The sequence below is a fragment of the Aquila chrysaetos genome, chromosome 11, assembly GCF_900496995.4.
Source record: "Aquila chrysaetos chrysaetos chromosome 11, bAquChr1.4, whole genome shotgun sequence".
Taxonomy (NCBI): domain Eukaryota; kingdom Metazoa; phylum Chordata; class Aves; order Accipitriformes; family Accipitridae; genus Aquila; species Aquila chrysaetos.
In genome coordinates this window covers 8,368,023-8,393,141 of record NC_044014.1, presented here as the reverse complement: position 1 = coordinate 8,393,141, position 25,119 = coordinate 8,368,023, and the positions used below count along the sequence as shown (strand labels likewise).

Below are 25,119 nucleotides of genomic sequence, written 5' to 3'. Positions count from 1 at the left end.
AGAAAACCAAACCAACCCTAAACCCCCCCCCCGGCTCTCCAACCACGCCCGGCCCGGCCACGCAGCAGGAGCAGGGTGTTCGTTAGCGGCTCCCTGGGAGCCAAGCGCCGTTTACCAAGGAGCCCGCGGGCCGGGCCGGGCCGGCGGCACCCTGAGGGGACGGCGGCACCCTGAGGGGACGGCTTTCCCGCCCAAGGGTACCGGCGAGGCGGGAAGGGGGGGGGGCAGGCGCGCGGCTCTCGCGAGAGCTCGGGCGGCCGCCGCCGTCGCCTAGCAGCCAGCCCGGCCCGCAGCCCCGCCATGGAGCCCGGCGGGCAGCGGCGGCGGCAGCAGCACCAGCAGCAGCGGAGGCTCCAGGGGCTGCGGCGGGAAGCGGCGGAGTATTACCGAGGCCACCGAGTGCCGCAGAGGATGGAGGAAGCGCTCAATTCTCTCTTCACCCTGCGCCCCGCGGATCTCTACGGGGAGCTGGTTAGCGCGGGGAAGGGAAGCAGCAGGCGGGCGGGCGGCCGCCGCCCGCCCCGGCTCCTCCTGAGGGGCCGCCGCCCCTCGGCGGGGTGAGCGGGGCCGGAGGGGGCTCTCCTCGGCGAGCAGGAGCCTTCCTGGCCCCGCTTCAGAGGGGGCGAGGAACGGCGTGGAGGGGGAGGCGGCTGTGTGGCGCTCCCCCAGGCACCCGCGGGTGCTCGCCGTACCGGGCCTTCCCGTAGCCCCCTCCCAGGTACCCGGCGTGGGCGCCGGGCTCCGTACTTGCCCTCGGGCAAGGGGGGGGGGGTGCTGGCTGCCGGCCCCAAGGGTTTGATAAACCAAGAGGTTGTTGCGAGAAGCTCGACGCCTCTGTGATTGCAATTAAGCTTAACTAATTTCCCGTTGACTCAGGCAAGGCCCGCGACGGTTTTGTGTTTGTGGCCAGTGGCACTTTGACGCTGGGCTGAATACGTTTCTGCAGCAGTGGGGCTTTTTGTCCTGTGCTGGCTGCTCATCTCGACACAAAACCGAAGTATGTTGCCTTAGGAGGGCACAGGTGGACGTCCCGAATAAAAGTGCTGCTCAGCACCGTGATGTCTTGGGCCAGTGGCAACAAGAGGCTGGGTGCTATTCACACTGCAGCAGTTCCTGAAAAGCAAATGGGCCTTAGTGGAAGTGTCAAGAATTGGAACAATTTTATCTGTTCCCAGCTGGCAAAGTACTATAGACAGTAGTCCTAATGAAAAATCTATTAGTGGTGATACAGGCATTGCCAACACTACAATAGTGAGCAACTCCTGAAAAAAAAAAAATTTCTAGTTTGTTCGTTGATGTGAAAGTGGCTGTGGAAATGAAACATTTCATTATGTCTTACACCGTTTCCCATCTCCCAGATGTTTTGCCATCACCAGTGGAAGGGACTAGAACTGGCAACACCTGTACTTGCTTTGCTTGGTATTTGGTGTGTTCCTCTTCTATGTAGCTATAAGTGTTTCCTAGTTTTCCCATTTGGTAAGTCATGGTTTGGTGACCGTCTCCAATACCACACAAAAGAATGAAACCAGTAAGGAAATATGTAATAAACCTCAGGTAGCAACTTAATGCCTTTTTTTAAAGCAACATCAGTGTTCACTGAATATGGACGGAGCCACGAATATATTCTCATAGTTGGATGATGACAGTTCAACAGGCCCATTAAAGACCACGTTGGAAGAAGTAGGAGAACTCTGCCTGCCAGAAGTCTGGGTTTTCACCTTTCTCGCAGGGCTCAAAGCTTGCTAACCTAAAATCCCAGATTTCCCATGGGGTAGTGATCCCTAGCTATGTCACTTGTCTTGTGTCCTGTTACTAGGTATGGCATACAGACAACTCCTTAAAACTGTGCCAGCCTCGTTAGCTCAAGTTCTGTCCAACCAAAAAAACACTTCTAATTAAGAGAGTTTGGTCATTGTGTTAAATAACCTTACACCAAGTATGTTCTGTAAGAGAGGAGTCTACAAAAGGAGTGGTTATTGTTATTCAGGAGCTTGCTGACAAGCTTCTCTTCCTTCCAGATTAAATGTTCTACTATGAAGATCTTTACTATTGCATTGGTTGAGTGTTAAGACACGTGAGCCACTGTACATATGTCTTTGATGAACCAACCTTGAAACATTATTAGGTATCTAGGACATTAAGTACTTTCTATAAGCAAGAAGTTTATTCGGAAAATGCTCCTTGTTTTTCCCCGTCTGCAGCACATACAAAATTTTATGCATAGCATTTCACATAAGAACTTTTCCTGAGCAGGAGGATTTTGGTTAAAGATTGTTTCTAGTATTTTTGTTAGGGAAAAAAATTTACAATATTATTTTAAAGCTTAATAACTCCTTGTTAATAGATCAATAAATGAAAGCATGCTACAGGAATTTTAGTATAACATTAGGATCTAGTAGAGGTTTTTTATGGATTTCTAAGAGTTTCTCTTGTCCAGGATCTTTTTTCTCTCTTATGAGAGAGAAGAGACATATATTTTTTCAAGATCTTATCCACAGACAAAATTATTATTTTATAGCAGCTCACTGCACAGAGGAGGTGGAGGCTATGTGAATTCTAATGGAAATGAGTTTCATGAGTAGCACAATGACTATTTTTGGTTTTCGGTGTAAAGCCAAGTAAGCTTCGGACAAATACCTGTTTTCTAGGAGGGTTAAGGAGATTCTGATACTCATCACTAACTTTCCCAAATAAAACACACTTTCATCTAACTTGGATGTGGCTTTGGACTTCCATGCTTAGATATGAGTCGGATCTGTTCCCTGGAATCTCATTCTTAAGCAGATAATATAGAAGTAAATGTGTAGTGTAACAGGAGTATTTTGAATACCGGAATGTATAAATGGATTTGCTCAGTAGTGGATTTGGTTGAAATATATTTAATGGAATAAAAACCTCTTTGCATAGAAATTGACTTTTAATGAAGTTCTTTCTTTTTCATTTAAGGCTAACTACTTTTCTAAATTTTCAAAAGTTCCAGTAATATGCAAATTAGTTGGAAGAAAAGTTCTTGATGGAGTTGGTCAGCCAACATTAGAAGTGGAAATATACTGTACAGTTAAAAACTATGAGAAGGTATGAGCTGCTGCTTCCTGTTTTATTTATTTTAATAAGACAGTATCAGGGAGAGGTACCATTCCACTTACATCCTAAGGAACATTTTATTTTCCGTCTTTAATGAAAGGATATGAATCCTTGTGACTCAATAGTTGAGTGTTGTAACTTAGAAAAAAAACTGTCATGAAAAGTTAGACAGTTGCAGCAACTATAAAAAATGTATTTTCCATGAATTAGACAATACTTATCTTTTATTTTATGAGTGGGATGTGACAGTGCATCTTTGTATTTTAAATTTTTGTCTGTCTTAATGATCATGTAGCTTTTCCTTACACCCCATTTCTAGCCCTGTAAGTTCATTTTCCTTTTACTTTTTTTTTTTTCCAGATCCTTATATTTCTATTTGTATGACTGTTTCAGAAAAATATAGTACAGGTGAAAAACACAGTATCGGTAAAGGTACTTTTTTAGACTGAGCTAATGGGCTGATGTGCATGATAGTTCAGTCAAACATATCCATCTAGCACCTGCAATGCAAAATTGATGGTGCATTGTCATGTCTCCCCCAACCTGAAATGTTCAAGATACTGTCTTTGCAACTCTAGCTGTTGTGGAGTAATTATTTCTACTTTCCCTCAGTTAAACTATGGTTCACTTCATTCTTGAATTAAATATAATTTCATAGATATTCACAGTATGTAAAGTTAATACTATTAATGCAGGCAACTCTGTGATGTTTGTAAATGATGTCTTCATTAAGTGAATTTTCTTAAGTATTGTTTATTCTTCAGCAGCACAGAAAGACAAGTTTAAATTACCTAAGTAAGACAAAATGTAACTGATCATGAGGGATGGCATTAAGCATGAATGCAGATGAGTCATGCTATGACAGGCTACCAACAGCTGCAGTAAAAGATGTCCTAATGACTGTATGGTCTTTAAAATAGCTCCATTCTATTCTGATAACAAAATATAAGTGTAAAGCAGATCTGTCAGGAGGTTTTTACCTAAGTAGTTATAATTTAGGTCAAGGAACTTGAATAACATCTGTGATTACCAAAGTATGAGAGACTAGGAAGAAGGTGCTGGATGAAAAAAGGTAAGTAAGTGGAGCAAACAGTAAATTTGGAGATAGGTACTTGTAGAGTTGGTAAGGACATAGACTTCTTAGTCTTTCAAATGACATTTCCAAGTTAGAAATTAAATAGTGTTTTAAGCCTTTTTAAATTTTTTTTTCAGAGGATTTGTTCCACTGTAATGTCTTCTCATTCTCAAATATCTGAAAATGCTTTACCTGACACAGCTGAAGCTGATGAGAGAGAAAGAAATGACTCTGTTAACACTGCTGTGGAATGGGTCAATGAATCGCTGAACACAATGTTAAGAGGCTTGAAGCCTACTGACCAGTGTAAAGTTGATAAGGTTCTTGGGTAGGTCTTGCATATTATGCAAATCATTGCATTTGAAATATACACCATTAATTTATATTGTAAATGAAAAACATATAGAATATTCAGTGTTTTCTACTTTTTATATATTTTTAAGAGGTGATTTCTATATCTGATACATTGCACTATATTTTTTCCTGCTTGTTTCATAATTATGATATGAAAATCATGCTCTTTTTTACAAGGTTTTATACATGGGATACAAAAATAAGGGTCTTTAAGAAAAAAAAGCCTAAATACATTCATCAGTCAAATACTTTAAGAAACTCATTCAGTGCCAGTTTAATTCAGTGGGGATGTTTTTTCAGACTGCGACTCCACTTCTTCTGTTCATTGCACTGCAGAGCGGAAGTGGTATGAAAGGCCTGTGTGTGTGTGTCTTCTGCATTGAGCTAATCCACAGAAAACATGTATATACATACAGTTTTCAGGTTCTGGTGGAGTCTTCTTTCTGAGCAGGCTACTTCAAAAGGTTTCTTACTTGGGACAGTTAGTTTCTTTGGAAACATAGTTTCTTTAGTAAACATCCGTGTTTATGTTTTCATATAAATATTTCTTCTTTGGAGCATCCCAAAGTAAAAAAGAATGGCTATATTCTTCCATTCAAAGAAATGTGTCTTGTTTTAATAAGAAAAAAAGGTGTAAGGTAAAAGTATAACAGATGTATCTGAATGTATTTGTACCGTAACATTAGAGGAGTTACCTGGCAACATTATGGCTTTCTTCACCCTGGAAGCAGTAATATGGCCTGTCATCCTCTTGTGTAGTTGGAAGTATCTCTTTCAGCTGCGTCACTGAGGGGAATGACACTTTGCTGTAGGGGTAGCGGTTGGGCTGCTGCACTTAACACAGACTGTAGCAAACAGATCTAATTACCTTCCACATGGATTAGCTTTTGGGGAAACCTTGATGAAGGGAATAAGGACTCAATTGGAAAGAAATTCTTCCAAATGAAGTGAGTCTAAATAAGATTTTAATGTATTGTTTACACTACTTTATATATCTTACATACTCAGGTTGCCTGAATTGGGTGACTGTGACCCATGTATGCAGTTTCCACTTCGTGCATGTAATTGAAATCCAGCCTGTCGTGGTTTAACCCCAGCCAGCAACTAAGCACCACGCAGCCACTCACTCACTTCCCCCCCACCCAGTGGGATGGGGGAGAGAATCGGGAAAAAAAAAAATTAAACTGGTGGGTTGAAATAAGAACAGTTTAATAGGACAGAAAGGAAGAAAATAATAAGGATAATAACAATAATAAAATTACAATAATAATTAAAAAATAATTGGAATATACAAAACAAATTATGCACAATGCAATTGCTCACCACTCACCAACTGATGCCCAGTTAGTTCCTGAGCAGCGATCCACCCCCCAGGCCAACTCCCCCCAGTTTATATACTTGGCATGACGTTATATGGTATGGAATACTCCATTGGCCAGTTTGGGTCAGCTGCCCTGGCTGTGTCCCCTCCCAACTTCTTGTGCCCCTCCAACCTTCTTGCTGGCTGGGCATGAGAAGCTGAAAAATCATTGACTTAGTATAAGCACTACTTAGCAACAACTGAAAACATCCGGGTGTTACTAACATTCTTCTCATACTAAATCCAAAACATAACACTGTACCAGCTACTAGAAAGAAAATTAACTCTATCCCAGCCAAAACAAGGACAAGCCACTTATGATCTTGCAGCCACTTAGATAACCAGTATACGACTGACCTATTGGATTAGCAACTTAGGCCAAGCTGTTGTATGTCATGAAGTTATGACAGGATCCGTTACTACCCATGCAAAGCAAATACAACCTTCACACTAAGATTGTCTGCCCAGAGCTGACTTTCAAACTGGTGTGATTTGAAAAGTGCATGTTAAGGTTTATAATACTTGCTTGTGGTTCTTTTTGTTTAATCAGCACTGCAGATGACTACCACAAAAATAATGTCATTTATTGACTTCTCCAGCTTCTCTGGCAGAAGATCAGATAGGTGCCCTTAATCTACCTCTTCGCATGTTCTTTAGTCTGTATCCTCTGTCTACTTGTCACATGTCTAACAATAATTTGAGCCAGTAATCTTTATGCCTCTTCCCCTCTCAGTGAATACTTTAGAAAAAAGGTAGAAGAAAAAAAAGAAATTCAAAATCAAGAAGGAGAAGAAGCAGAAGCCACTCTTGCCCTTACTTCAAGCACTGCATCAGCAACAGCACTATCTGGCAAAAAAAAAGCAGCAAAACCAGGTTTTAGTTTATTTGATTTTAATATTTTCTGCAATACAGATATTGATAAAGGTGCTAAAATACTTTCTGAAGTATTCTGTGGACACAGAATGCTTCAGAACACGACACAGTCATGTTCAAAGGGTTTGGTTACTCTCCTAAATCTTCTTTCTGATCACAGCAGTTTCTACTGCAGAAATAAGAGAGAGGAAAATAGAGTTTTCTCATCATTCACATGCATTGGTTGAACAGAGTTTTTGCCTTTGTTTTACAGTTGGCTTAGACAGGAGGTTATTACTCTTCAGAGTGAGGAATAAGAATGGAGGAGGATGCAAATGAAGAACAAAAATGAAAATGATAAGGAAAGAAAAGGGAATCACAGAACTGAACAGGAAAATGGAAATAGAATTAAGATAGAAGTTGAAAAGAATGGAAAGAGGGAGGAAGGGAAGTTTCTTGCTAACACTGAGAAAAGGAGGAAATAAGGTGAAGAGCAAAAGAGAAAGAAGGGGATGAGGTGGGAATGATGGGCAGTATAGAGTAAAAAGAAGTAAGCAAACTATCCTACTAAAGGAAAAAATGGTGTGAGAGTAGAGAAATAGGGCAAGTATACAAGCCAAAAAAAACCCCCAAAGGAAAAAAGCACCATATGTTACCTCCATATATGTATTAGCCTCAGAAAAAAAAGGTTTATCATTTATTGGAAGGGCAGAAAATTTTGGCAAATTATTCTTGTCAGTTTAGTTTCAACTGTTACATACTATCAGTAACCAGTTAATGTTAGATGTGTGCACAGTAAATTCACCTTTGACCTGAAATGTAACATCTGCAGTTGTCAGGTCTATGTAGATACCATCATGTTGTATATTATACTTTTAGTCAAGCTTCTGCTGATACATATATTACTTGTTTTCACTAATTGTGTTTTCTTTATACTTGTTTGTGACAGTGACTGTAATATTACTGTTAGAATCAATACCTGACTATTAGGAGCCAATGATTATAAAGCTACTGGTTGTTACAGGAGACCGCTAACAGATAGTGACTTCCAGTAGCAGGTGCTTTCAGAGGTAGCATCTATGTTCTAATTTATGCAGGTTACAAAGTAGTGTAGTGTAAAGGATCTGTGCAAAACACCACAGTTTGTCACGGTTGCTGAGTACTTGATTACTAGTGTCTATGTGTGTAGCTCTTCATCCTCAATGTAAGAGGTATAGGATCTGTGTATAGTATGCAACTTACATATAATCTAATCTGCATATCCAATTAAGGTCCTATTAAGAACATTTTATCATAAAATAGCAGTTGTATCCTGTAGTATTTATATTTTATTGAAATCAAAACTTGTACGGCACTCCTATTAGGAACCAAAGTAGTTGATCACCTTTATAAAGTCCCCAATGCATATGATTCTTGAGAATCAGACTGCTTATTTCAGTTTCACATAGGTGCTTACTGTACATGTTTATGTAAGCACTGTAGGCAATAAATATGATAGTGGGAACTGCTGGGTTTCAAGCATTTTGGCAAAAGTTACTCCACTGTATTTGAAAGGGAAATAAGTTATTTTGAAAATGTAACAAGACTAGGCATGTGGAACGTTTAAAAGACCTGTTTTCTCATTGGAAAATCCAACTGTAATAGGCATAAATTTTTTTCACAGTCATTATTAGAAGAAATCAGGTATGTGTACTCCCAATCAGGTTAATAATGTAATCTTCCAAGCTGTTTATGCAAAAGCTGAGCAGACAGGGAGGACGATAAAGAATACTGAAATCATGCTTATGAAAGGAACCTTAAAAATGATGTAACGTTACTGGATATAAACCTAGGTAAATAAAAATACAGATTTCAGTTGCTGAAAGGTCTCCAAAAGAAATAGATTTGAAATACATTTGACACCAGAGCGAAGACAGATACTTTGCTTACTTGTAAGGTCATTTCGTATAAAACAACTGACAAGATTAAGTTTAAAATAAGAACTGATTGTTTTGTAATACATTGAGTACATACTGAAATGGCAATATCATATTTACTCATATAACTGTGATACATAAGCATATGTTTTAAACAAGAAAATACTTAGCTACTGGTCTCTGTCTTGTAGGAAAGAAGGTGGCAGTTGCAGAGAGAATGATCCCACCTGCAGAACCCGTTGAATCCGTGCTTTGTGGCAGCTTAGCCATTGGGGGAACATCACTTGCCATAGCTAAGGCTGGTTCCACCATTAGCCATATCCCCTTGTACTTACATATTGCACTGCTGAAACATGATCAGGTAGATACACATGACTGTTGTAATTTTATTTTATCCCAGTTATCACAATTATTCTAGAATTCTGAAGCCAGTAGTCCCTTGTGACAGTAGTATTAAATATACCTCATAGAATACACCCTTAAAACTGTTGCCTGTAGCAGTCTTTGAACCCTGTGCCATAATTAAAATATATAAGAAATTATTCTGATTTTTAACATTTTTATTTTCACATGGTACTCCCAATTACAGGATTCACCTAAAGAAATGACACTACCACTCCCAATGGTTACTCTGTTGAACTGTGAAAAAATTTCACCTGCAAAACTGAAATTAGTGAAAGAAGTTATGCTTATACCACCAGTTCAGTTATCACTCAAACAGGTACTGTTTCGTTTTCATTTTTATAAATGTATTCTATAGACTTAGTATAAACTACATATGTACGTAAATATATAGATCTTTTCAATATAGTCCTTAAAAACTGTGTTTTTCATTTCTTGTTTGCTTGCAAGGCCCAAGTTTTAACAAACGTTAGTGCAGAATTCTAACACAAGGAACATTAAAAGAAGTAAATAGATGAAGATTTAAAAGAAGATACATGAAGATTTCAAGTTAAAAATAATGTGTTAGTATAGAGGAAAAAATCAGTACATCGAAGAAGATGTAAGGGAATTGTGTTACACACCAGTAAGAGATTTTAGTTTTGTTTAGAATATGATTTTACATTAGTAGATTAGAAATAGTATCAGTTGATTTATAGAGCATACAAAACAATACTTGTAACATTCACAGGAAAGCATGAAATCTTTGGGAATAAATTGCTTTAAAAAATGAAACTGTGACGATAGAAGGGAATACAAAGCAGAAGAAAATCTATTCAAGGAGCAGGAAGGATGGATGAGACAGACTGGATCAACCCTCTCTTTTTGTTTAGCCATGTGTTGCATTAAAGAATGTATCTGCACAAGATGCCTACAGTAGGGCTGCGATTTCTACTTTGTATGCTGGTGACCTGAACAAATAGCTGAGCTTGATCCTCTTTCTTTTTCCTTTTCCTTTAACTTTTTAGAATTGTCACCAAGAGCTTTTAATAAGGTTGCTAATTCTGTATCTTTCAAAGACATAATGCCTCCTAGTGCTCATGGGAGAGGAGCAAGCTGTTTGCTGCAGTGCAAAAACCCATTTGTCTTGTGTTGATGTGTTGCCAGCTGTGACTGACTTCTGCCCCCTTCAGTATTCCTTTACTGGCACAGTTTAAAAAAATCTGAAATGTAATTTACTAAGTTAGCGTTAAACTTTTACTAACTCAGCTGAAAAGGATAGAGTCTTGCGTTAAAAGCAATGGATTCATTTGATTGGAGTGTTCCTCCATTCCCCAATGTTTAAAATGAAGACAGCAATTTTTTCCCTGCTTCCTCGAAATGTTCTGAAGGTAAATACATTCAATTTTGTCAGAGTTTTCAGTTAGAAAGTTGTAGATAGAGTCACAATTGTGAACAGTGATTATCATCTTCCCACTTTTCAGATATTGCACAGACCCAGATATTGCTTACTTGTTAGATTTGGGAAGGGTTCCTTTTGGGGAAGAAGACTACTTTTCTTGCCATCCCATTCAGCAGCACAATCAAATACTTCTGTTCATTCCACTGCTACTAGCCCTTTATCACTGGACACTTGACTGCATTTTGTGGGTGGGGGGACTGTGTTAAGGAAGTCTATTATAGTTATTTTTAAAATGACTTTATATGAAGATCTGCATTTAGAATAAGTGTTCTCTCTCTTCTGATTTAAGCTGCTGAAATGAAATAGTTTATCTTTCTTTTGAAGATCACTGTTGTTTAATTTCAGGGCATAGAAAGAGTTCTGGTTATTCAGAAAGAAATTATGAGACTGTTGGACCCTCCAGGCAAAGTGGTACAGTAAAAATGTGTAATAATGTGATGTACTTCATTTGGTTTTTCTACTACTATTGTCTTTTTAACCTTAAACGTGGAACATTTAGCCTGTTATAAGGCTTAGTCTTATGGCACGGAATAGATGTGTTTCTCTGGCCATTTGGTGATGTTAAATTAACAAAGACAGAATAAAAAATTGTTCGAAGCATAGTAAGACTTTCAGTTTGCCTGAAGTGAGTGAATCGTATCACAGTGAATATATAATATATGGTTCTGATCTTGCTAAGTCTCACACACACTTGATGTATTACTCAAGCTACTATTACTGTAGTAGTATATCAATCTCAGTATGTGCACGTGCTTTTTGCAAAGCGAGGTTGTTGGGTTTCTCCAAGAACAGAGTCTAGATTCTAATTTCTGAGATCCCCTGTATTTTTGATAGGCTAGGTGAGAGTCTTTTGAAAAACGAATGATGGTTGGTGTGATGCCCACATAGAAATAAACATTTGAAATGAGTTACCACCACAAAATAAAACTGGATAGTTGCTGATAGTATTCAAGGCAAAACAGAAGCTAGTTCCTAACTTAAATATTTGGAATCTCTTTAGAACAAAATTCAGTCAATTTTTTTTTTTTTTTAATTCTGAGGTGTCTCTGTCATTTTTGGACTTTTCCATGGAATTGATTGATGTCTTCTTTCACTCCCAACAGCCCAGTCCTCAACTAGCAGACAGTAAGAAAGGCAAAGCACATAACACAGGGAAGAAAGCTCCGGTAAGAAAAGAGATTTTCATTTTAAGCCTTCAGCGAGGTATTAACAACAGCAGGGAACCAAAATGTTCTCAAGACATGAAACATTAATCTACATTACCATTTTGGAAAGGTCAAGGCAAGACTTTTAAATATTCCAAATACTTATATTTTACGTAATAATTTGGATTCTTCTGACTATACCCTCCCTTCCTGTGGAACAATAACAGAAAGGGGAAATTCTTCTGGAATCTGGTCATTTTTCTCATATAGAAATCAATCCTGGTAAATTATCCAGATAAGCATTTTGCAGGCCTGTAGCACCAGCAGAGAACATGCCCTTTTGATCATGTAGGCCATAAAACAATTACCTGTAAGACTTGCATATTGTGCTGTTTCCTAACTCTGGGAGCATAACTCCCCTCTTAATCATGCTGCATTAAGCTCCCAGTTCCTGTTTGAGGTTATAGATAATGGCAGATACAAACCAGTAGCTAAAGGGCAGCAATTGCAATAGTGCACAGGGCATTATTTTATATGACTCAAATGATCTTTTTTATCACTTCAAAACCTGTTGTTTATAGATGAGTTTTCCAAATAGTGGGAGGGAAGTGCCATGCTGGTTTTGCTCTCCATTCCGAGATGACTAAAATATTCAGGTGAGAATCTTTGCTGTTATGGAGTACACAAAAGAGAGGATGAATGAAAGTTTTCCTATTTTTTTGTTGCTTAAACAACACAAAATTCATCATCATTAAGCAGCTGGCCAATGTTTTCCTGGTGGGTAATTTCCATGTTCTTATCAGAATATGTACTGCAGTTGCAAGTTAAAATAACTCTTAAGATATGCACAAGGAAACAATGCACTAGATTCTCTGAAAAAGTTCCATTTATTTCAATAGGAGAAAACTAAAGGAGATAGGAATGAGACTGAATTTTAAACTGATAAAAGCACCATGTTAGTTTGAACTTTCTGGGACAAAAAAAAAGGAAAAATGACAAACTAGGCAGTGAAGAAGAACAACTTGTTTAGGTTATAGAAGTAAAGACTAGACAGAAAAAAATGTTTTTATAAAGATAGACAATGCTTTTAATAAAATGTAACAAGGCACAACATATGGATGCCTTGAAAATTACATGAAAATGTAGACTTAACCTCTATCTCACATTAAATGCAGGGAAACTGCAGCATTTCTTGCTGTCTATTGCTGCAGCTTAGTGTTCCAAAAGCAACAAGTCAAATAGATCGTCTCTCCTTGCAGATTGCTACAAAATAATCTCATAACAATTTGACCTGCATTTTTTTCCTAACTTTTTATGTGAAGGAACATTCATATATCCTCTGTAGCTAGGCCTCTGTTCTGTCTGCTGTAGTTAGTTCTCTAACTCTTGTCAAAACCAATGCCTTCCAATTAACTTCTCCAGTCTAACTCAGGATTATATCCTGCTGCTTTCTGGGCAATTTAGTGTCATTCTTTATAATCCCAAATTCACAGACTTTAAAATTAAAAATCAGTGTTTGAAAAACCTACAAAAAACCTGACAACAGAAGGACACGTGAAATATTTGCTCAATGCAACTCTGCTTGTGGCTCGTGTCCAGGAACACTGTTCCTGAGGCAGACAACTACATGCAGTTTGCTGGAGGTATTTCCCCCCTCTATGAAATTTGTTCCTTCTAGACGTCTTGGAAGATTCTAGTGTTTCTTAACACTCCATAGAGGCAATATCAAAGTTGTAGTTGAGGATAAATGAGTAAAAGCTGTTTAAAAGTGGAGAATATGTTTTTGTGGCAAAGGGATGGTCTTTTACATAGCATCCATGACAACTCGGTGGTTGTTAAGAGTGCTTTTAAAATCTTTTTGTAAAGCAATACTGGCCATATAAGAGAGGGAACTACATGACTAGATGTATTTGCAAGGACTATTCATTAGCACTTGATTACCCCTCATTCATAGAGAATTGTCCTTAAAGTTGCCAATGCAATTTCTGAGAACAGATTTATATTTTGATGACTGAATGCAGACTGAAATGACAGTGAAAAATATAAATATAAATATTATATATATACATGTATGTAAATAAAGTGATTACTTTTGTTTGACTTTCAGCCACAAGCCTTAAAAAGAATATCACACTTAGGTTGCCTAATAACAGGATGTGATAATCTAGAACAACCGCTACTCCTAATGCAAACAGCTTGCAACAATATAGGTCTGGAGCTAGGAACAGACATGCACTTAGCAATAAATTGTGCTGCTCATGAAGTAATGGATTACGTAAGTTACTTTCTATAACTATTTTTTTTTGTTTTTTAAAAGGAATGTAGCTATTTGTTAACTTCATTTGTTATTACATTGCTTCTAACTCTTTTTTTTAAGGTAGCAATCAAGCAAAGCAAAAGAATTGTCTCTGCATTTATAAATTATGGTTGAATCAGTCCTACAAGTGTAGCGGATATGTACTGGACTGTGAGAGCAAGGGGACAAGACATGCAGACACCATTCTGGTAGCTTGATGCAGTGGGAGCAGAGAGAATGCATGTATTCTTCCTCCCCAGCTGTACCAGAATACTGGTGGTGCACCTTGTGTGGAATAAGGCTCACTGGACCAAGGCAGACCTCCGTTACAGCTTGTGTCCTGCCTACAGCAACTCTGTTACTTCCATAATTCAACTTTAATCATTCAAATGGTATAAGCCTGCATGCATCAGCCAGGTTTATTCCTTTTCTCTATTTATTCAGTAAGATTTTTCAGATCAGTCTGTGTCAAATACAGTGAACTGTTTTAATGGGCAACCATCTACTACATACTCTATTTAACAAACCAGCTTCATTTCACATTACATCTGAGACAATTTTGAATTAAAGTATTAAGTGGCAAATCCTGTCTTGTTTTGTTTTTTTTTCCTTTCACCACAAGGTATAAATGAAATAATTATCTTCTATCCACCTTGCTTTCAAGGATGAAGAACACAAAATTACTTACACAAGTATACTTCTGTAATTCCTTCACACCACTAGATGCTTATTTCTCCATTATATTATACTACATGTGTGTACTTCAAACTACCTTGACCTTTTTGTGTATTTTTACCATGGAATGTTTGTACATCCACTAACATTCATCTCATTGTGTATCAACATTCATTTTTTAATTCTTATTTTTCAATATTTTTATTTGACAAAGTTTATTTATCTCCAGCTGAAGTCTTAAGGTTCTTGCCTCTTGTTCCAAGATCAATCAGGTTTCTCTCTAAGCAGAAAGAGAAACTTCCTGTTCCATTTAATATCTCATGAGATTTTGTGTATTTGGGTGTACTACAGTGACAAACCTTCCATTACTAATATCTTTTGTGAAAGCAGTTGCTTTCCTAACAGTCTGTGATATCAGAATGAGCAAAATCTTAAACAATGAATTATCAGTAATTCTGTAACTTTCTGTTATTGAACTGTTAAAGTCACTAAAGCAGTGGGTATTCTGGCACAGTTTGACAGTGTGCCCTTAATAATCCTCACATGCTGCGGTTTGTGCTTCCCATAATGATGAGACTAGTTTTAAACTAGTCTTTTTTTTGAAAGGGGAAAGAAGCAAAGAAAGGCAGTGTCTTGTTTTTGAGCACTGAGGGTGCACTCCTTTCCCCTAGCAGTGTTTTCTTAATGAAAATGAGGACAAAAAATTAACTTTTTTTTGAAAAGTGAGATTTTTCATGCAAGATTCAATAAAAATGTCAAATATTGCTAACTTTGTGATAAAGTACTGTAAAACTGTCAGTGTTGCCTAGAAAATGCTGAAATAGATCTCCCTTGTTTTGGGAGTGGCATCTTTCAGAGACTTCGGCATGAGCCCACTGGAACCCACTGTTACTTTAGGCAGAGTTTTCTATAACAATGTGCTGACCACTTAGACATAGAGTAAAGTAGACAAGTGAATGTGTGCTTATTGAAGAACACACAATTCACTGCCTTAATAGAGATACTAGTGTCACAAGATCTTTATACTTACGTTAGTACTCTGGGTTTTAAAGTATTACCTTCCTTATCTTTTATGCTTTTTACTTTACTTTCTAGGTTAAAGGAAAATATGAAGTACTCACTGGAATGTTCAAAAGTCCTGACGAAATGGTTGACATGTATGTGGAACTGATCAATAAATTTCCTTTTATTATTGCATTAATAGATCCCTTAAGAAAAGAGGTAAGATACCACAGCGCAGTCCTTGAAAAATTGATAATACTGTTAAGTGGCATATCACTGAACTTTTCACATTTTTACAAAACATATAAAATATGAAGCTTCTGTTTTCAGAGTCTTTAAGCACAAAAATATCACTATAAAAATGTATTTAACAATTCATTTGCATATCTGTAATTGACAGTAACTCTAAATTTTTCTATACTTTTGACATAATTCCTGACAGAAAATAATACTGGCATGAACAGAATATGGTCAGTACAAATATTTTAAAGAATTACAAGCATTGGGTTTTTTTTTCTGATTCTACTTGCTAAACCACTGTCATTTTTATTACATTTTCTTTCATATGTAAACAAATAATTCAAATTATAAAACAAAATTATAAAATTCAAGTGATATATAAATTATATTATTGTATTATATTATATTATATGGGAGGAACTAAAAATTGGACATAATTGTATATGCCTTAGAATCACTTAAAAAAATTATAGCTGCTATTCTTTATGATTGAGATTTATACCCAAAGCCAGAACAAACCTGTCACTGGCAGCAATGCTCAGCAGAATTTTTAACATGGTAGTAAGATACTGTGTATTTACCACTGTGATCAAAGTTAGAGGAGTTAATTTAGTGTGGCCAATAGATTACAACGATAAAGTAGAATACTATTAAGCATGCTATCACGTTATAGATGGATGAAAGAAACAAATTGCATAACCTTAAATATTAGCATTTATACATAAAAGATTAAGTTTCCATCTATTACAAAAAAGATAAAAACTTAATTGTAGCAGAACCTACAACTGTAGACCTAGATTCTGCAGTTGCACAACTTCATAAAAATTTGCTTTTGCTGTCAAATCACACACTTTATCTTCTTTAAAATAAGTACATGGGGTTTGTTTTCATGAACAAAACATGAAGACTGTGATTGAAGGGGGATGCAAAGTGATGTTGTCTTTGTGCATCTGCCCAGTGCCTGAATCAATAATTCGAAAACAGATGAACTGCAAAATCCATCTGATTTTGTTCTTAACTGGAACTTTAAAAGTTCATTTTTCTAATATCTGTGTTTACTGTTACCTCACTCTGGTTAGCCTTGCCTCCCTGCACTGTTTCAGTCTGACTCTCTGAATTACCCATGTTCCAAAACATCAGATTATTCCCCACTCCTGCCAGGCCTGAGAATCCTTGAGAATTCTTATGAAGAAACATATTTGCAATACGAAAATCTGCAGGAGAATTACAACAGGTAGTGAAGTACAGTTTGAAATAGAACACTATTAAGGGAGATGCCTTTCCTCCTCCTCCCCCCCTCGCAAATCTACAGTTTACCCATGCCACATCTTTGCCACAGATAATTAGGTTCTTAAGGATTAGCCCTGGTACCAATTCAACAATTCATTGCCAGACAGCAGACCACTTTAGTGCTTAAGTTTTAACATTTGTTCAGGTGTCAAAAACTTCATTTTCACTTACATGTGGGCTTGAAATCCTTATAGGAATGGACCCTTAAACAGTTTGCAACTATATAGATACAAAAGTCTCTCTGATCTGCAGACCAAGAATTATTACTGGCAGAATTATTAACTAGAAAAGTAATTTTTTTAATGTGAGAACTTTGCATTCTGTGGACACAAAGAAAGCAAATTAATTCATAAATTTCTTCTTTCAAATTATTTACATATCCTTGTCCTTTATTTATCCTTAAATCTCAGTACCATGTGGACAGTGCATTAAAATCAAGAAACAAAGACCCTAAAAAAATGGAGCTTTGCTGGAAAGAGAGCATTGTAGTTTCCTGTTCCCTATGGGTCAGTCTTACAGCTCTGATCATCCTGTCTTGATACGTGTCATTGAGTCTATGACTGCCTCCTGTTTCATTATTTTATATTCAAACAAATATTATGACACTTAAAATATTAACACAAGAATGAGTACTCTGAATATTCCATTAAATTAAATACATTGCAGGAAGGAAATCAAAATAGCAAACTCCTAGTTAATTTAATTTGAAATATTTTAAACTATACTTGTATGCAACTAGCTTGGATTAATTCCAGATTAGAATTTATGTTTTCTAGCAAAATCTTAAAAGCCAAGCAAAATTCCAGTGGTATGTTTTTCTTAGGTGGACAGATTTAAAATACAGTATAAAATATAATATATTTATATGAAAGGTACCTTTAGGATTAAATCCAAATATATATTTTTTTTTTTTTTTTTTTTTTTTTTTAATCTCCTCAGTTAGGCTTTTCATTCAGTTTACTTTTTTAAACTCCAGTTATTATTGATTGTTTATGCAGGACAGACAGCAATGGAATAACATATGTTGTGCTCTTGGTTCCAAATGTTACCTGATTGCTGAAGATGCTGCCAAATATATTTCCCAACCTAAAATTGATGAAAACATAAACATACCAATGTGCAGTGGTGTTGTCCTAAAATATATTAACCAAACTAAGGTATCAGACCTCATAGAACTTACTGGACTTCTAGACGGTGAGTAGAGAGGGGAAAAGGCTGACTTTCAAACCCTGCAACTCAATAAATAGTGTTGCTACACCTGTAAATCTTACATCTTTTTATTTAATTATTGCTACATCTAATTTAGGAAGCGCTTGTCAGAAGAAACTAGAATTCATGTTTTCATTCACAAATCTCTGTTCGGGAGCTTAAAACAGCATTCAAGGCTTCAACTATAGTAAATTAATACACTGTGGATGCTTTGAATGTGGGTGCCCTTTGACATTGCAGCTCAGTGTCATACAGTTAGATATCAGAATAAGACAAAATAAAAAAAGATGTAGCTGAGTAATCTGAATTTTGACTAATACTAGTATTAATAATTAAGAAATCCAACCAAGTCCAAAAGTTTAAAATTGCAGTTTATGTAGATTATTGACTACATATTATTGAGCCTTTGTGGTAACAGTACTAAGAACTTGTGCAGTTTCATATGTAAGATTTCTCTTTGTATCAGTTTTTCCTTATTCATTTTTATACCCAAGGAATAGATGGACAGATCTAATATATCCAAGTTCCTTCCTTATTCCTTCAAAAAGCCCAGAATCACTGTATCGAAGCAAGTAAATAGCAATGTAAAGATTTAATTCAGTCAGGATGGTAAACTCTTTTTTGTAGTGAAGAAAAATCATTACTCTGGTAAGAAGGAGCACATTTAAAATAAATAGAACAGCTTCCCAGCCTGTAGAATACGTTACCAGACAGATCAGCGAGAGACAGAAATTAGGATAGGTTGTTAGATATTCCCTTATCCATGCTGAAAATAATATGTAATGTTAATGTAACAAACTAATACAGTTTACATTGCTATGAGATGGGTTTTGTTGCTTTTACTCCTGTTTGTATTTAAGCTTAGATAGCTCAAGGGTAAAGAAAAAAATGAAAAGTCCAAACAATTTCTGTGCTGAATATATAAAATATACACTAATGAAGGTTTTACACTCCCGTTATATATAGGTCAAAGACATATTACCATATTAGGAAGTCCAGATGGAGAATCTTCTGATGATAGCCTTGTGGATCTGGTAAGTATTGAAAGCTGTTCAATTGCAGAATTGCCAAAACACTGCTTTTAACATGAACTCTTTTTTAAGGAGAAAGCCTGTTTCTGCTTGAGAAAGAAATAACGCTTTACAAAATGGGCTTTTTCTAGAGAGTTGCCTTTTTTCCCCACAGAGAGTTAATCTTGGAGTTTAAAGAGAACACACAGGAAATTTGCCAAAGCCGGGAGTATATTCAAAAGTGTGTATGATCTATTTGGTTGCATTAGGTTATAAAAAAATCTGAGTTACTTAAAACATTTCTGAGTAGTAATAATATTTTAGGCAAAAATTCTGAACACTAATATATTTAGTCTTTTTGTATTAAAGCTACATTTGCAAATAAAATTTCACTTCATACGCCAGTGAAAATTACTGTTTGCATCCACAAATCTTTCATTAAGAGATTTTATTTCTACTTAGAGGAGGGTTTTTATCTGTAGAAAGATAAGAGTGTTAAATTAGAAGTAGGATAGCATGCTTAATAATTAAGAATGACTTCACTTCCCAAACCGTGTAGTTTTAAAATATGCACTTTCTCGTTTAAGGCTGTTGGACTGGGTGCCAGGTTTATCAAGTTGGGAGGTCTTTCCCGCGGAGAAAGGGTGACCAAATACAACCGCCTTCTTGCTATAGAGGAAGAACTGGCCAAGAATAGAACGCTACGTATGAGCTTCTTTCTTACTTTGTTTTCAGCTTGCAATGAATACGAGAACAAAGATTGGAGGGAGAATGATTGAAACTGCACCACAGGAGGGAAGCGAAATCAAAAGACTATAAATAAGTGCTGACAAAAAAAACCTAGGATAGCACTTGCCACAATGTATATTGTTGTCCTAATGGATTATCTGTTTACTGAATGTTAAAATAGACCCCTTCTTGAGGAGTAGCCTACATTAAGCTTTTTTTCCAGAATTAATTGGTTGGAGTCTTGAAGACCACAGTGCAAAAGGAACAAAACAAAAACCATGCATATAACATGCCGAAAAGCTGCCAAAACGGAATTTTAGGCCAAATACCCCACCTCCCTCGAGCCCCTAAACATATATTGCTAACAAAACTTCATTTCACAACCCTCCTTTGTGCGTTACCTTCCCAGCAAAATGTGTTTGGAAAGCTACAATTGCACGGGTAAGCACTAAATAAAACCGAAGTCGAGGATGCACGTTCAGCCTTAGCCACTTGTATGCATCTGCCTGCATTTCAGGATCTGCATCTTCTTTTTACGCTATATGCTACACTGTTAAATGCTTGACAGTTCATTAGAGCCACTTCTCACTTGCTCAGGTATCAATCAAGACAGAATAAAGGCATACAGTCTGAAGGGGAGGCAGAGAGACAAGGAGAGGAAGAAAGGAAGGAAAGGGTTTGCAAGAATTTGTTATGCCTAAGAAAAAGAAACATCAAGGAGAACTAAGTCATTTTACCCTTTTGTTTCTAATAATTTTCAGTGTTCTGTACATAGGAGAGCAGCACTTGACATGCATACTGTAGAACAAATGTTTTATTTAAATTTTTTTTTTAGTGAAAATATTCTGAGTTTTCAAAATCTCCTCCTTGCTCATATATAATCATTGTAAAATAGACAGAAATTGTTCTTTTGCTAAGAAAGTAGTTTCACAGAATGCACTTTTCAAAAACAAGACGGATAATTATAGAACTATGAATTTTAACTGCCTCAGCAGTATTAATATATTCCTTATTCAAATGGCATAGTCTAAACAAAAGAGCTCCAGTTTGACAAATATTTAGACCTGTATCTCATAAAATGAAATAGCAACAATTCCCGAAGCCATTAATCGTTTGGCAGAAATAAAATCCAATAACTAAATCAACAGCAGGGAAATACTGAGATAGCATGTCTGAGCTGCATACCAAACTCTTCATTTGGCCGGGCCGCGAGCTACGGAATACACTGGAGAGCTGAGAAGTAGAGGGCTCTGTAAGTGGCTCATCGACGGGAGGTGACACTGACCCATCAGGAGTGCCCCCCCAGGAGTGACTGAACGGGGCACGCAGCTGGGCCCAGCAGCACGGTGACAACCGGCGCCCTCGGCTCGCCTGCTGCCTTGCCCCCTCTCCCCACGAGTAATTCGGGTTGCGCAGGAGCCTCGGCCTAAGCGGCAGCCCCGGTGCCGATGCTGTGTTTCAGCCGCCGGATTCATCCGGAGGGTGCGTGTGAACTGCTTGCCAGCTGAAGCACAGACCCGCCAGCCCGTTACTGAAAAGTAACGCGTATAGCTGAGACGTAGTCAGTGATGGGGTGGGCATTGTGTAGGTGGCAAAACGGGGAGTTAGGTGGCGAGCTTAGGGAGGAAAGAGCGTCACAGCACTGGGAAAAATAGCAGCGAGACGAGAGCTGAAGCGGTAAGTTACAGGAGCGACACGCGAACGTGGGCTGACATAAAGTTGTTAAAGGCTGGGGTAGAGAAGCAGCACAGTCAGCTGATGGGAACTTTTGCAAGAGCACCAGTGCAGAGGGAGATGGGTGTTCGAAAAACGGGCAGCAAGGTGAGATGATTAGTGAAGAAGGGAATGCAATAAATATCCCAGCTCAGGCTGCTGTGCGCCACGCCCTAATCCTGTAATCAAAGTGCAGGACTGTCGCTCCTTTGTTTCTAAGGACCAGACTTTTAAATGTGTTTAGAGACTCTTGTAAGCATCACGTGGCATTTTAAAAAAATCCAAGTGCACCAGAGAACATTACAAGAAACGGGTTTACAGCAAACATAAGAATGAGTTTCTTTTTTCTCTTCTATTTCAGGTGAGGCAAATCTTGAATTTATTGCTTTTGCTGAAGAACCACAGCCAGAAAAACAACTTTCCGATGTACTTCCTCCCCCAAAGCAGGATTCGTTGCCTCCACAGCTCTCTCAGCCAGCCCTGCAGGTTCGCAGCCTGCCTGCTCAGCTCCCAGAGAACAGCACACTGACCTAGGTTGTCAACATTAACTTTTGGGTAAATTTCTAAAAAAAAAATTAAAATAAATTCTAGTAAGAAATTCGTATGTTAACTATTCCTTAATCCATTTATTTTTGAGCACTTTAGCCAAACATTTTTAAAAGCATTCAGATACTAGCTTCTCTTTTCCCAGGAGACCACTGCTTTCAGCTGAAACCAAGTTAACTGAGCAGTGGCTTTAGTTTGAAAACACCACAAAATTCTGTGCTGTATTTACAAATTGACAAAACAAATATCTCTGTGTTCAGTCCAAACCTAAATGTTTGTTTTGGGAAAGCTGAAATCTCTCTCCATACAAAGAGCAAGCTATTGACAAACAGTAAAAAAAACATTTTACAAAAAACAAAGGCCTTGACTGTTATGCTGCTCCATCCCCCCACACACCCTCAATGCTGCTCTTAGATCTAGCCTACGAGGGAAATTTTGCTCCAGTTCTAGCTAGCTATCAATACAAGCGCATCAGTGCAAACCCCAAATGTAGGACACAAAGCTGTAATTGGCATCACTAGGAAGCTTGCTTCAGTCGGAGGCAGGGAATAACAAGTCAATTTCACAAGGTCTGGGAAACTTGTCAGGAGTCTTTTTAATAAGCAACAGTGAAAAGATAAATAATTTATGTCCTAGGTAACAAACAGTTTAAGTAAAAGAAATACTTCTTAGAAAACTTCTGGGTTTTGTATAATTTGAAAATTTGAACATATAATACAGCAGCAATAATTGGAGGAAAAATACATATATAAAACGTTGCATTTTAAATTCAGTGTAACAGATACCTAAGTGAAAAAAACCACGAGAACCAACCACCCCCCCAGAAACGAAGATATCAATGAGAGACAAATTTCCCCAAGTTTAGGAATTATAATGTAGTTCAGTAATGAGATCAAGTCCAAGATTTTCTTAGCAAACATGCAAAAAACACCAAAAAAGATGTGAAACTACCACACTCGTTACTATACTTTTATTTTTAGGAAAAGCACCAGACAGTTGCATGCAGAGCCAAATCAACAAACTCAGAACATTCATCCTTCAGTGCTATTACTGTTTCAAATCATTAAATAAAAAATATTCCAAGTGCATTCAAGTACCTTACCACCCAATTTCAGTTACACCAATCTTTAGGTAAATCCCTGATTACATTTGTTCATTCATTATAAAAGAACGAGATACTGTGTTGAATTTAAAAAGAGACTACAATGGAATGCGAATTGGCAGTGGAGCAAATCAATTACGTACCTATCTCACTGTCTTCATAGGAAATAAGGGCTGAGGGAAACTGGGATTTGTGTCATCAAATACAGACATCTAAAGTGTTACCTAGTAAAGAAATTAATGCCACCAGTGTGTACCAGGCTCAAAGCAAAGGCTTATTTGTTAGTGCTGCGAGCTTTCAGCTGGGAGTTCTCAAAATGGTGATTCCAAATAACTTGCAATCCTACAATGACTGAATCCCAAATCTGATCCATACTCACGGGAGCCTAGCATAAGGTTTTTTTTGCAGCAGCAGTAAACGCAAACTCCGGTTGCAGCGGTTCCAAACTTTGCTATGTAACACTGAAACAAAAACCAGGAGGTAAGTCCTCCTTTGAAAAGCTTTTCATCCAAATGAGAGCACCAATCTCAACCCGCAAACTTCTGACTTTGGCTATCGTTATCAAAGTCTTGGTACCAAATGACATGCTGCACTGCCTCTGCTTTTCAGTCTTTGGGCTAGCTGTCCGCTGAGGAATCTGAAACAGAAATGTTATGCTTGTGCTTTTAATTTCCTCACAAAGGCGTGTGTGGAGACAGCAGTAAGGAGACCTACAAGATCTTGGTTTAAGTAGATATCAAAATATTTTTAAAGCAATGTGTCTAAACGCTGATTTTTTTAATAATTAATAATACCCCTCATACTAAAGCTGATGTGTGTGTAATCACCTTCATAGGGTCTAACCCAAATGTGTCCAATTCAAGAGGGATGCAAGGGGCTTCTGGCAAGCTTTAGAACAGACCTTTAACAAGGCAGCTTCTCAATAAAAGGATAACTTTAAAAGCCTTTTCAAATACAGTTTTAAAGTAAAGGTAACTGACTCTTATCTAAGAAAATAATAACCATACCTGCTAAATTAAAATGGGAAAGGGATTCTGAGTGATACATAGTTATTTAATACTTTAATGCATATAACAAAACTGCATACAAAAGACCATTTCAATCTATATTATTGAAAACTGTTTGGAGTACAGACCGTAGCCCCTAGTAACACACCTAAGCAATTTACATGTCCAGATAATGACTCCCAAAAGTTACAGCCTTTCAGAATAACAATTAACAGTTAGAACTGTCTGTTTCTTTTATTTTCTCAACATTAGTTTCTTTATGTGGCAGCTTCCTTTTTTCTTCTTTCATTTTATTCTGATTCAGCGTGTTTTCAGACGTCTGATCCCCACTGGTAGAAACAGGATCTAAAACTACAACGGATTCTGTCTCTTTTTCACTGCTAGAAGCTTTTCTTGTCAATTCTGTATGACTAGTTGATCTAAAGGAAAAAGAATAAAGTATATGAATACAGGTAACAGTTCACATATTTAGGAGAAAGAATATAAATATACAGAAAAGCATTTCTATTATTAGTAGCACATAAGACCAGGACAGGTCTACTACACTAGTAAATAGATTCATACATTTGACAGCAGTTACATACAGGTAGTAGCACACAAAGTGCAACAGTCACTTTACTCCTCCTGAATCATTTGTTAAGCTAGCCATGGAACATACTTAACAGGAAAAA

The 25,119-nt window shown here is 37.4% G+C and overlaps 2 protein-coding genes across 6 annotated transcripts in view; one reads left to right on the top strand and one right to left on the bottom strand.

Moving 5' to 3' along the window:
* Positions 1 to 300: 300 nt before the first annotated feature.
* On the top strand, positions 301 to 22,652 carry ENO4 (enolase 4). Its single transcript, XM_030030868.1, has 14 exons — positions 301 to 471; positions 2,947 to 3,075; positions 4,297 to 4,487; positions 6,607 to 6,746; positions 8,833 to 9,002; positions 9,231 to 9,362; positions 10,830 to 10,895; positions 11,588 to 11,650; positions 13,737 to 13,904; positions 15,696 to 15,821; positions 18,131 to 18,326; positions 19,308 to 19,375; positions 19,939 to 20,056; positions 22,155 to 22,652. Exons 1-14 carry the CDS (start codon positions 301 to 303, stop codon positions 22,325 to 22,327), a joined length of 1,911 nt encoding a protein of 636 aa, XP_029886728.1. The 3' UTR covers positions 22,328 to 22,652.
* A 642-nt stretch (positions 22,653 to 23,294) lies between these two features.
* SHTN1 (shootin 1) overlaps positions 23,295 to 25,119 on the bottom strand; it is a 67,005-nt gene continuing 65,180 nt past the window's right edge. For 4 of the 5 annotated variants that reach the window (XM_030030864.2, XM_030030863.2, XM_030030865.2 and 1 more), the window contains one exon: positions 23,295 to 24,867. In XM_030030864.2, coding sequence (XP_029886724.1) covers positions 24,657 to 24,867 — 211 coding nt within the window. In that variant the 3' untranslated portion in view covers positions 23,295 to 24,656. The remainder of the gene's footprint in view (positions 24,868 to 25,119) is intronic. The other variant, XR_003925799.2, reaches the window with a different exon arrangement.

What these genes read in the sequence shown, in the direction of transcription:
- ENO4 (XM_030030868.1), top strand. Translation starts at nt 301, where the DNA reads ATGGAGCCCGGCGGGCAGCGGCGGCGGCAGCAGCACCAGCAGCAGCGG. An exon ending in CAGTTAAAAACTATGAGAAG is followed by an intron (nt 3,076 to 4,296) that starts GTATGAGCTGCT and finishes TTTTTTTTTCAG; the next exon opens with AGGATTTGTTCCACTGTAAT. An exon ending in TAGATCCCTTAAGAAAAGAG is followed by an intron (nt 15,822 to 18,130) that starts GTAAGATACCAC and finishes TTGTTTATGCAG; the next exon opens with GACAGACAGCAATGGAATAA.